At 32.5% G+C, this 13,099-nt stretch overlaps 1 protein-coding gene across 1 annotated transcript; it reads left to right on the forward strand.

Moving 5' to 3' along the window:
- Positions 1-3,757: 3,757 nt before the first annotated feature.
- LOC135273667 (fibrous sheath-interacting protein 2-like) lies at positions 3,758-11,555 on the forward strand. Its single transcript, XM_064373384.1, has 3 exons — positions 3,758-3,775; positions 7,276-7,312; positions 9,594-11,555. Coding segments are annotated over exons 1-3 (2,001 nt in total). The 5' UTR covers positions 3,758-3,773.
- The last annotated feature ends 1,544 nt before the right edge of the window (positions 11,556-13,099 follow it).

Below are 13,099 nucleotides of genomic sequence, written 5' to 3' on the forward strand. Positions count from 1 at the left end.
ATGTTTAATTTCCAATTTTGTTTGTTAGTTTGTACTCATGAATTAGTTGTTATATTTTGTACTCCTGGGTTAGTTATTCTAATTTTTACTTCATTGTTGTTGGTGGTCATTTACAATTAAGTTGCATTGTAGACTGACAGTATGATCTTTATGATACCAACCTTAAAGAAGAACTAGAGAATGCCTTATGGCTTAGCAAACATGATTAATATTTAATAGATTCTCTATGGTTGAAAACAATGAATATTGTTCAATTTGGGATGTAATGTTTAAATATGTCCATTCAATCAATATGGTGAATTGTGTATTTCAAATATATAACTTATTGTACATTCAAATCCACATATACACTTATTTTTTACTCCTTGTTCAAAACATTACTGAAAATAATGATAGTGGTTCTATGAACTCCTTAATGTAGCTCAGTCCATTTTTAAAAATATTTTTTGATCTAGAGATTAGACATATTCACATTTTAGAATCATCATATCTTCCAGGTGAATTGAATATTTTATCATCATGCAGTGACCTTTACCATGTTATGTTTTTTCCTTAAATCAAATGTGTCTAATATTAATATAGATATATCAGCTTCTAATCTTAGTGTCTTTATTTGTTTAGATGGCTCTTGTAGACAATGTGCAGCTGGATTTTGTTTTATTGTTTTAGAAGTTATGACTTTTAACAGAACCCAATCAATTTGTATTTATGTAAATTACAAATCTTTGGAAGTTTTTTATCTCTTTATTTGTGGTTTCCCTTGGTCCTACTTTTTAATGTATTTTTATTTATTTATTGCATTCTCTTAAGAGTGCTAAATTTAGTTTTTATCTAGTATTTTTTACTGTTTATGAATTACGTAACATATGTATATTTCTTTTGGCAATCACCCTAACATTTTTTGTTTAAATTTTTATGGATACATAAAAGTTAGACATATTTCTGCGGAACATATGTATTTTGATATAAACATACAATGTATAGTAATAAGTCTGATTAATTGGGAGATCTTTCACTCAAACATTTGTTAATTCTTTGTGTTAAACATTGTAAATTTACTCTTTGAGTATGTTGAAGTATATTTAAAATAAAAGCTAAAGTAAGATAATTTACTTCTAATCACCACTTCATATTATACTTATTATTGTTCAATAATTTATATTTTGACATTTTAAAGTTTTTGTCAGTCAAGTTACTTTCTTATTACTGTTTTATACAGATTTAATTTATATTTATCCTCTTGTTTACCAACTTATTTTGTTCTCTGCTCATTCCTTCTTGTATTTAGTACTTCTTGGGATCATTGCCATATGTCCTAAAGTACTGCGTTCTTTAGAAAGATCTCTAGGAGCCTGGGTGACAGAGCAACACTCTGTCTCAGAAAAAGAAAAAAAAATTTTTTTAATTCTACTCTTTATTCTAAGTAATTATTCCTGTGTAAGTGATTCTTTCATCCCCCATGTCAGGCTGTTTTTAAGATGTTTTCTTTGTTTTTCTTTAGTGTTATTATAATGAACAGTTCTGTACAAGTTTCAATCATTTTCTCTTTCTATATTTCCTCTCTTCATTTCCATTATCTTCTTCTGAGTATTAGACTACCTGTTTGTCTTATATCATTTAAAAACTGTATTTTCCATTTCTCTCTGGTGGGAGGTTATTATTGTTATATGTCATCTCAGTATTGACAGAAATTTATTGTTGGGGATTCTATAATATTTGGATAGGCTGTAATTCTCTAAAGGAAATTTACATATGCTTCTGCCATTTATCTGTAAGAGCTGTGAACACAGATTCATTTTTAATTAAATTCTCACATGCAGTTTGAAGGACAATGATTTCTGTGGATTTGAAACTCAAGGGTATAGAAAACAGTATCTGTGTTTATGAGTTCTTAGGAAATGCTTTTATCTTCTCCTCCTCCTTCTCCATCCATAGCCACAAACCAAGACATAATTTGTCTGCTTCCTCTGTGGTATGATTTTTTTTTTTCTTGTAGATGACTAATTGACAATGTAGCTCTTTGGAATCCTATACAGATGGTCCCTGACTTACAGTGGTTAGACTTATGATTTTTCAATGTTAGGATGTGTGAAAGCAATAAACATGCAATAGACACTGTATTTTAAGTACCCATACAACCATTCTGTTTTTCCCCTTTCAGTATAGCATTCAATAAATTACATAAGATATTCAACACTTTATTATAAAGTAGGCTTTGTGTTAGCTGATTTTGTCCAACTGTAAGCTAATGTAAGTGTTCAGAACAAATTTAAAGTAGGCTAACCTAAGCTGTTATGTTCAGCAGATTAGGTGTAATCAATGCATTTCCAGCTTAACATATTTTTAACTTATGATTTTAATGTTTATTTTGATGTCAACCCCATTTTAAGTCAAGAAGCATCTGTATGTTTTTAGGAGCTCTTAGTTTTAATTCCCCGTGTTTTGGGGGCCCAAAGTCTTGTTTTAAATGCTCTGACCAGACAGTACATTTCCAGATATGGCCAATGTCCCTAGAGCAGGTATCAGCTTCAGCATTTGTTTATCACTATAGATTTGTGTTCTCACAATTGTTTTACCTTCAGAAAGTTCTACTATCTCTTTGAAAGTTTAGCTATTTTTAACAGTATGACTTTAATACTCCATACTGAATTCTAGGCAAAATGAAAGACACTTGTTTAGCATATTGCTGGAAACCACAGAAGAGCTTTTTTGTATTAAAAATAGTTTTATCTTCACATTTAACTTTCAGATATGTGCACTCTTAATCTCAGTTCATTTCTCTCTAAAATTGATGAGTTCATGTCCTTTATAGGGACATGGATGAAACCAGAAACCATCATTCTCAGCAAACTGACACAAGAACAGAAAACCAAACACTGCATGTTCTCACACATAAGTGTGTGTTGAACAATGAGAACACATAGACACAGGAAGAGGAACATCACACACCAGAGTCTTGGGAGGGGGGCCTAAGGGAGGAATAGCAGGGGGTGGGAGTATTGGGGAGGTATAGCATTAGGAGAAATACCTAATGTAGATGATGTGGCAATGGATGTAGCAAACCACCAACATGGCATGTGTATAGCTATGTAACAAATCTGCACAATCTGCACATGTACCCCAGAACTTAAAGTATATTGAAAACATTTAAAAAATAAAATAAAATAAAATTGATCACACATCAATTATTTTATTTTATATAATAATCAGGTGTACACAAGAATTAACATAACTAATGCATAGCATGATGAGTTTTATAATATAAACATGTTTAGAGTGCTTTGAGAGCACTGGGAAGGGTATTTATTCAGGTAGCTTTCAAGGAAGGCTTTCAAGAGTTGACATAAGCTGAATGAGAACTAGAAGATGAGAAGTTTAAAGACAGCACAGGGCGTTCTAGACAAAAGAAATTGCAAAACCATAGGCCAGAGAGGCATGAGAAACATGATATATTTCGGGAACGGCAATATATTCTGTCTCTGGACCATAGCATATATATGAAAGACTAGTCAGAGAAGACACTAGAGAGGTAGAAAAGGACATCAAATCTTATAGTACAGGTTCTTGCTAAGAAATTTGGACTTCACTGTGGAGAGTCTCTGAAAGCTTATAAACAAGGCAGTAACAACAGAAAATAAATGCCTACTAGAGTATTAACATTTAACAAGTTGCTGACGATGGATACAAACTATATAATTTTCTTTTTCTAATAAATAGGACCTCAGACTCAGGCTACAGACCTGGTTATATTTTCTTCTCCTGTTAACACAAATATGTAAGTATCTAAGGAATTATATGTAATCATAAATAAAAATTTTAATGATTACATAAGAGTGCTGCTCATAAGCAAATGATTACATGGAATCATCAATTTTTGTAGTTCTACTTGGATTTAGTGAAACTTAGTCTTTTGCAGACTTTCAGCACTAAGCTAAAGTTGTAGACAAAATGAATCTTTGTCCTTCCCTTTCTTTATCTCCATATCTCCTCTGTAGTTCTATAATCCACCTATTGTCAGGGTCTCCATGCCACTTTCAAGTGTATCTTCATCATAGCTTTCTTCAGGTAATTTCTCATAATCTGTATTTACTTCTTTGCCTTTCTTTTCTTTGAAATAGCTACCATTCCTTATGCTTTTTGAGACTATTGGCTTTCTAATACTGGTAATATAGTTTACTCTATAGTATTAATGACTTAATCAGTTATCTCCCACCCTAAAGGGTATTTTGCAGATTAATACAAAATAATAATCTCTAATAGTAGAAATAATGGCATGTAGAAGAGATATTTTTTAAGCCCAGGGACTTTTCACTTGTCAAACCTTAGTGACCACCTATTTTGTTGATGTTTATATCTGTTTTTCTTAACTCAAGAAAAGAGAGAGAGGAAAACATGAATCTAAGTAATAGCAATGAGTTATTTTACACCCATGCCACAATCTTTTAAAAAAATCAGCAAGACAAATGAAGTCTAGGAAAGACTTTACAAACCCCAAATTCCCATGAAGATGATTGAGTAAAATAAGTTGTGAGTGATGGCAAATGATCTTGACATGTTCAGACCAGCCTCCTTGAAATAATAATTTTTACCTTAAGACAGATAAATACCAGTTTGTTTGACTTATTGAGTATTCATATGATACATAACACAGTAAGAGATGCAGAAGGAAGGAAACTGACTTGTCTAGTTCAAAGCAATAAAATTTGATGACCGTATGTAGACCACATGTAAAATAACATTGCTTATTTTATTTGTTGGATGCATACATTTTTATTTATTGGAAATATAAATACCTTTTTAAAGAAAAGGTTATAAGAGGCTCATAATATAGTTGTAAAAAGTGCATTTTTATCTTCTTCAACACAAGAATGTAGAACAACAAAAATCACTTGAATATTCCATAGCAAGTATTTTGGATATTCTTTCCTTATAAATCTTAGCTTGGTGAAAAATAAAAAACTCTTTATCTTACCTGGAGCTTCTTATCACTTCTCCAAAAGGATACACAGAGATCCAAATAAAGAGTAAAGACACATATGTCACATTTCTCTTGTTGAGGTTTAACTCCAAGTTTTATAGGAGTTTGCTGTGGAAGTCTCACATCTATTCCATCATTTCTTTCTCTTCTCTCACTTATTGCTTAGTCTTCTTGTTTCTGTTCAGTTGTTTAATGTTACAAAAGATTTATAAAATAGAGATGAAAATTCAGTACCAAAGGAATGAAAATAAAGAAAATATAACAGCAGTGGGAGTAAAGTTGCAATAATTCAGCATTGCACTTAGGTGATGAGTAAGCGTGTATTACAGGGAAGGTATAAGGAGTAACAGAGTGAAGAAAGCAATAAATCTATTATCCTGAAGACAGCATTTAAAATTTGTAGTTTATTTATTGTATAATAGTCTGATGGTTTTTAGTGCATGTATAATGGTCAAATTAGCATACATAATGAGTAACTTTGACAATGATATATAGGAAAGATTGAAAGAAAGAAACTCAAAATCAGTTATCAAAGTCCATTAGTGGCCTGCACAAAGGCTTCATTTGGCATTAGAGAGAAGTAGGCACAGATCCAAAAGATTTTAAACAGGGATTTATTTATCAAACATTTATTGAGAACCTACTATGTTCAAACTATAATGCTAGATCTTAGGCAGGTACCAAGATAAAACTATGCTTCTATGAATTCAGGGTATTATTTTTGAAGGATATTATGAAGCTGAAGAGAGGGGATAAAAATAAGACAAATTAAAACACCAAAACCTATTGCTATTACCTAGGCTCACTGTTTTTCCTAAATAAGTGCTCTCTGGAATGCTGCAAGTCTTTGATTAATTTTCTAGAGTTGCAGAAACTATAATTCTGGTCATTTTTCTTTTGCCAGTTTACTCATTATTTTTTTGGAGGAATGAATATCTGAGATACTTACTCTGCCATTTCTGCTGATGCCATGCTTTATCTGGTTAATAAAATTGTTTTCTAATAGTCATCAATAAAGCTTTTTCAGTTTTCAGATTAAATTTACATGTAGGCCTTTGTACTTTGGTTTTGTGTTGCATGCTTTTGGAGCAGAAAGTCTATGGGGAACTGGTATCAATGAATACATAGAACTCCCTGAGTTATGTTTTATGCCAATGATATAACATGAAGAAAACAGAAAATGAATCTGAATGCATTAGGTTGCAGAATATCTAAGAGAAAAACCTGTGGAAACTTGGGTTGACCTAAGAAACCAGATCCTAGAAAAACAAATGAGGGCAAATGATAGAGAACATATCTCTGACATCAGCTTCCATGCTCCTAGTTGCATACTGCAAAAAGGTACTAGTCTAAGGATAGACTGTTGTCCCAAAACCCATTTTATGAACTGGACCCAGTGAAGTTTTTTTTCCTGCCAAAATATAGGACGTAGTTTTCAGTCTGCCTATTTCTTAAAATTGAATTATAAACTTTGGGGAAAATGTAAATTTAATCATGTGGAGTACAGGCCTAAAAGGAGTGTACTTAAGAAAGTAGAAAGAAAAAAGAAACAGTTCAAATCAGCAAAAATATATGAAAATAAATCAGACTTCAGTTTTAGATATTGTTTTAATAAATATTTTATTTTCTATTATTTTTATGATTGAGCTATTCTTTTTTTTTTTGCAATTCAGAAAACTGTTTTTATTTCATTAGTGTGTGATGGTAAATGTAATAACACATGATAGAATATTGTCATACACAGAAAAGGAATGCATCTAAACTGGTATTAAATATAGCTAGATATCCATGATTTTAACCCATAGTTATTGAATAATCATTCTCTGTTTTCTTCCTGCCATGGAATATGGGGAGGGAATGGTAGAACTATGGCATTTCAAAGAGTAAATAAATGACTATCAGAAAGTTCTGGTCAGATACCTTGCTGCTCTATCAGACCTTTTAACAGTCAGAAGAAACTCAACTGCCCCCTACCTGAAAATCCTATATCCTTTTTCAGAGAAACCAAAGTGGGCATGGCTAAGGTGTGTTAAAAGAACAAAGATCAGAGAGGCACATTGTTTATGCTGTAGTTATAAGTCTGTTCCCATGAGTAATAAAGTACATTTCCAAAACTAGAGGCCAATCTAGGGAAAAATTAAAATACAAGGATTGGAAAAAATGGTATATTCTTCATTTTGAATTTCTATAGAAAAACTCTTAGATACAACAAAATGATTGAATGATCAGAAATTTTAGAAAAAAGTTTTATAAATTCTTGACTCTATAATAAACAAATGATCAACCTTTCTCTACAGGCAACAGAACTCACCACAAAATTGCTTGCAAGAAAAAGTATGTATCATAAAATCCACTGATAAAGCAACATATTAGTCTTACTTTCTGATACATCATAATAGAATATATTTTGTTAACTAGAAAACTAGGAGTCATCCATTGATATTTGTTGGTCTTCTTCTTTGTTCTTTTTTCTTCTTTGAAGTTCCTTTTCAGTTAATTCTTATACTTTTCTGTAGTCCAAAGTTGTTATCAAAAATAATATTAGGCCTTCAAGATGAGATCTCATGGGTATAGAATGGTAAAATATTAAGGGACCTAGCCATCACAGGAAGAGAATGAAATACCACAAGCCTATTCTATCATGGGAAGCTATATCGATATGCCCTTCCAGATCTTGTTGGTGAACTCAGTAGTAGATGAGTTGAGATGCTTGGATCTGTCTTTAGCAGTTTTGTGAAAAGGGACCTCATCACCTATAAGCTGAGACTTGGAACAGGCAAAGATAAGGTAGTATATTTTTATGAGACCTAATTTGGATCTAGACGGAACACACAGGAAAGAGAAAGCATTTGTGGAACAATACATATTCTGGCACACTGTTTAACATGGCCACTTGCTCAATTCATAGAATATGCAGCAAATACGAAAGCTTTGACCCAAGGGAATATTTTTCAGTTTAATGTTGTAACAGAAAGAAAGAGAAAACTGGGATTTCATCTATCATATTTCACTACAAAGAAAAGTTTAGAAATAGATGCCTCTTTTATATATTAAGGTTGGAATCGCTTTGCCACAATAGCCTAAGAGTAATAATGTAGGTTATTGTTTATCATCTCTTGTAATAAGAAAAATAACATATATTGATTGTCTTAGTTTATAATTTATATGTGTTGTAGTTGATTTAGAATAATTATCTTCTCTGTAAATATTTAGGTTTTATTCTTAAATATTTGATTTAGAGTGTATTTATTTAAGACAAGTATTTTATAACAGACTGTCATCTTAAAATATGTGTCATAACCACTAACCCATTGCTTATATAATAAGTTAAAAATATTGAGGGTATATTTGGGGATTACAGCTGAATAAAATGGCCTTTCCTCAGATGCTCCTCAAATGCTTTGAAATTGGCCATGAGGGAGTGTGGCATATACATGTTAACTTTTCTTGAATATTTCTCCGAAATATGAATAACTTCAGACTAATTTAGACAATATTTTGGGTGTGAGCAGCCTAGTTACAGGAATCTTATTTACACAAAGACTTACATATCAGCCTTCTAAGCTTTGCTGCCAATTACTTGTGTTTACAGCCTGTATGCTTTAAGAGTTTTAACAATTTAAAAACAGAGTACTACTTTATTATAAGTAAGAGTTTTGTAAGCACAAAATACATTTGCAGTTGGTAAGTAGAGGTTTATAGAACTCTACAGATGCATTTGTTTCTATCCATGGTCCAGTACAAATCTATGACAGCACCATTGGTCACTAAGGAAATGGTTATTCAAACCTGGTTCTTAGTTCCAGCTCAGTAATAGTCTAACTTTCTTAATCTTGCTCAGCCCTCCCTACACTTTGATTCCCAAATCTAGCTTGGCTTTTATGTTCTATCTAAATTAATATGTTACCTTACTTTGTTATCTGTTCTCAGCTTTCCTATCTAAGGCAATTTGTATTTACACTTGTTTGTTAGGTAAAAAGCTCATCAATCTATATAAAGCATGAGCTTTTATTTTTACCAATCAAATAATTCTTAATAATTAACTTTAGTCATTTCTCTATATATATAGACTACAGGCTCACCCTTTCAGCAGGGACTGGAAGAGAGAATGATTTGTTTTCCTTCCCCATATCTCAGTTAGGCAGATGTTTCTGAAAGCAACCAAATATTTTGGCTGCATCTGTTTTGAGAAATATTTTATTACAAATATTTAATGATCTTAAAAATCAGCTAGATCATAAAGATTATACAGTTTCTTTCCAAAATATTTGCACGCTATGTGCCTATACAACAATTTGGTAATTTTTTTAAACAAAAAATCATTTATCCTGATAATAAATGCCAAGAGAAAAAGAAACTTCTGAGAGACTATGAATAAAATAAATCTTAAACACTCACAGAAAAAATACTTCAGTGTAGTGCAGAATAAACAAACTAGAAATTCTAAATTTCTAATCTTTTTTTTTTTTTTTTTTTACTATTTTCTTCCATAAACCATATTGGTATTCCACCTATACATTGCTTGATATAAAAATTCGATGTTACCTGCTGTCTTCAAAACATAGAGTAAGTTGTTACATGACTTTGTTTTCATCCCTGCTTACTTCATTTCTAGGTAACTTCTGAAGAACTGAATATTATAATTCAGGATATAATGACCTTGCATGCTAAAGTGACTAGTATATTGTACTCAGCCATCACAAAGTATGAAGAAAGATTGAGAAATAATACATACCCAGCGTCTGATAACTCCATCCTCTCTTCAGATAGCTCAAGTTTCCATAACACATGCAGTGAAGACTTTACATATAGAACGTACATATCTTCAACAACCAAAACATTTCAGGCAGGACCCTGTGCATTTGCAGTTGACCTGTCAGGAAGGAGACCAACCACACCGATACAACTTTCTCCTGCACATAAGGAAAGAACTATTGTGGGGAAAACCTGTCATGCAAAAGGACAATCTATAACCTCTACACTTAAATATAATAAAACCAATATGCTATGTTCATACCCTAAGCTCAGAAGTTGTAAATCAGACAGTGATCTTTTAGCATCATTTGAAACAAGCACAAAAAAGTGTAAGGATGCTACTACTCAAACAGATAGCCTAGGGAGTTCATCGATTTGTGATAAAAAAGCAAAAGCCACAGATGAAATGCAGAACTTAAAAAATGTTTTTCTTAACTTTAAATGTCACTTGAAAGAGAAAACTAAAGTGATTTTAGAAAGCATTTTTCATGAAATAATGTCTGATTTAACCCAGGCCATTCCCTCTCTCTCTTCTGTTACTGCTGAAGATTTTCTTGAACAATGTGAATGTGAAAAAGAAGACTTGCCCTCCAATGTTGATGTTTGCTCAGTTGCTTCTGAGATTGTGGAAAATATGCTTGAGAAGTTAGAGTCTACAGTGGAGAAAAAATGCGTTGAGATGTTTTCACAAGAAGATGTACCAGTCAACATTAAACCAAGCTTAACAGCCAGTGATGAACATCTCCCATCATCAAATAAAAAACCTTTGACGGATTCAATGCCTCATACTTTAGACCCGATGTATGATATTGCAGAGGACATGGTGCACACCATTTTAGAAAAGCTGATGTCTCTTACTTCTTCTAAGCAAAATGAATTTCTTCATCCTAAAGATTCAACTAAGCTTTCCTGCCAGCAACATAAGACAGACCCAGTATGCATGTTCCTTCAGAGAGCTGGCAAAAATAAATCTAGTCTTGAATCTGACACAGCTAGTTTAATTGTCAATGAAGAAATACAAAATTTACTATCAAATATTTTTTCCCAATCCTCTTTGGTTGGTTATATAGGGGAAGCAATTAGTGCTATACTAGGTTATATGAAAACTGAACTAAATAATGGGAGAATTATTGCATCTGAAGAAACAGTAGTACTCCTTCAGCTACTTGATGATATCCTTGTTCAGCTCCATCAAGAACCAGCAAAGGAAAATTTTCAAAAAAGTAGACAACCTAGAATAGGTAGTCGTTCTGACACCAAAGAAAAGTGCAGACTCACTGGCACTAGATTATCTAATCGTCCTAGGACTAGGAGACCATTTCCACCCATAAATGTTCCAGGCATGGTTCTTTATTCTGAAGATAAGGAGACAGACATATCTGAAGATGAGGAGACAGTAAAAAATGTGCTTGATTCAGCTTTCAAAGATGAAAAAGTAAAATCACAAGAACAGATTCCTAATGATTCATTTACAAAGGGAAACATTTGTTTTAAATACAAAAGAAATATCGAACCACCTACAAAGCCTGTTTCTAGAAGCCAAGTTGCATTTCCTGATTGGGAATTAAAGACTGAGCCACCATCTCTTAATCATAAAGATACTTTAAAGAAAAAACTTTGTTTGAATAAAGTTATTTCAACCTTCAGCCAAGACCAAAAGCATCAAATACAAAAGGCTTTGGAAAACATAGTCACAAGTGTTTTAAAAGAAATGCTCAAGGACATATCTTTTGTTCCTCCTGGTCACTTAGCAAAACTGGTGATGAAGCTTCAGTTCTTGTTTCACAAAAGCCTTAAGGACTGTCACATCAAGAATGGATAGACCAGCTGTTTTCTGTTTCAGAAATCAATACAGTGGCTCAAGAAATAAGAGACTCTGTGTTAAACATACTTCATAAGGCACCAAACTACATTTCCAATACCACTAATAGTTACATTTCATCATCAGTTCATCAGACTTTCTTAGATAGTTCTGATGCTGCACACAGAGTCAAAGCAGCACCAAATAAATGCTCATTAAAAACATGGCTTGTCAGTGAAAAGAAATTGCAATCTTTATCTTCATTCAATATTGATTCTGAAAAGTTTTTCTGGTTAAAATCTGGAGAAAGTGAACTTAAACCTGTAGATGACATTAATGATAAGATCATTCATATAATTTTTAAAAGACTGAAGTCATTTATTTGTCAAAAATTGCATATGGGCTTCAAATCTTCACTACAATCTCAACTTAGTAGGTACACAGCTAAAATAGTGAACATTGTTTTATGTGCTATCCAGAATGAACTGGAACTCCATAAGAAAAACCTAAATCTTATGGAGATTGACCATACCAAATCCCTTACAGCTAATACTAATAAAAAATTAGAATCTCTTGTCACAAGTATTGATGATGACATTTTGGCAAGTCCATTATTAACATGTATTTATGATATGTTATCCAGCAAAAATGCAGATCAAAGAAACATTTCACTTTCTTCATGTATGCCAAAGTCTGCAAATGACAGTGTTGATGAACAAAGCATTTTGCCAAATAGGCAGGATAAAAAATCTTTTCACAAATATATGGCTACTCCTTGTGCTCTCCACAGTGTCAATGATGAAAAAGATATTCAAAATAATGCAAAATTGGAAGTGTTAGATAGAATTGGGGAAACACTACATCAAATGTTAAGCAAGCTCCTAGGAAGCCAAGAGACTACCAATAAGAATCAGAAAATGGCTGCTGCATTGCAGTCTAATATTCAGTTAATTTCCAAAGCAATTTTTGATTATATCCTTGCAAAATTATCTGGTGTTGACATGGATACCAGTTTTGCAAGTTGTGGATTAAAAGCCATCTCAGAGTCTCTTGACATTGACAACCCATCATTTGCTTCAATTATTGAGAAAATGGCCAAATCCACCAAAATAATGTCCAGCATATTTTCCAGAATGGTTCAGGAGGGCAATAAAGAGGAGACTCAAAGCAAAGCAAAACCTGTTGCTCCTGTGTCTTCCAAAGCAGAGAGCACAAAAGAAATGCATCCAAATAAACTGAGAACTGTAGCTTCAGACATTCTTAATATAGTTTTTGCTAAACTGAAGGGGTTTGCCAATGGATATTTAGAAATTCTGGATGCTATTAATGATGAAAATAAGAAAAGCAATAAGATGGGCTGGGAATGTGAAAGCACCAATATTTCCAGAGACACACATGACAATCATTTCTGTCTGCTTTATACACAATTGCAAAGAAGGTATCAAGTCCTATCTTGAAGGCTATTCAAACAGAATTAAACGTGACCTCATCGGACTTGAAGACAAGTGTAAAAACCCCACCACGTGAGACTCAGATTCTTACAAATGTAGTCAAATTAATTTTAG

This window comes from Aotus nancymaae, unplaced genomic scaffold (genome assembly GCF_030222135.1).
Source record: "Aotus nancymaae isolate 86718 unplaced genomic scaffold, 86718_ANA_hifiasm-v0.15.2.pri h1tg000008l, whole genome shotgun sequence".
In the NCBI taxonomy this organism is placed as follows: domain Eukaryota; kingdom Metazoa; phylum Chordata; class Mammalia; order Primates; family Aotidae; genus Aotus; species Aotus nancymaae.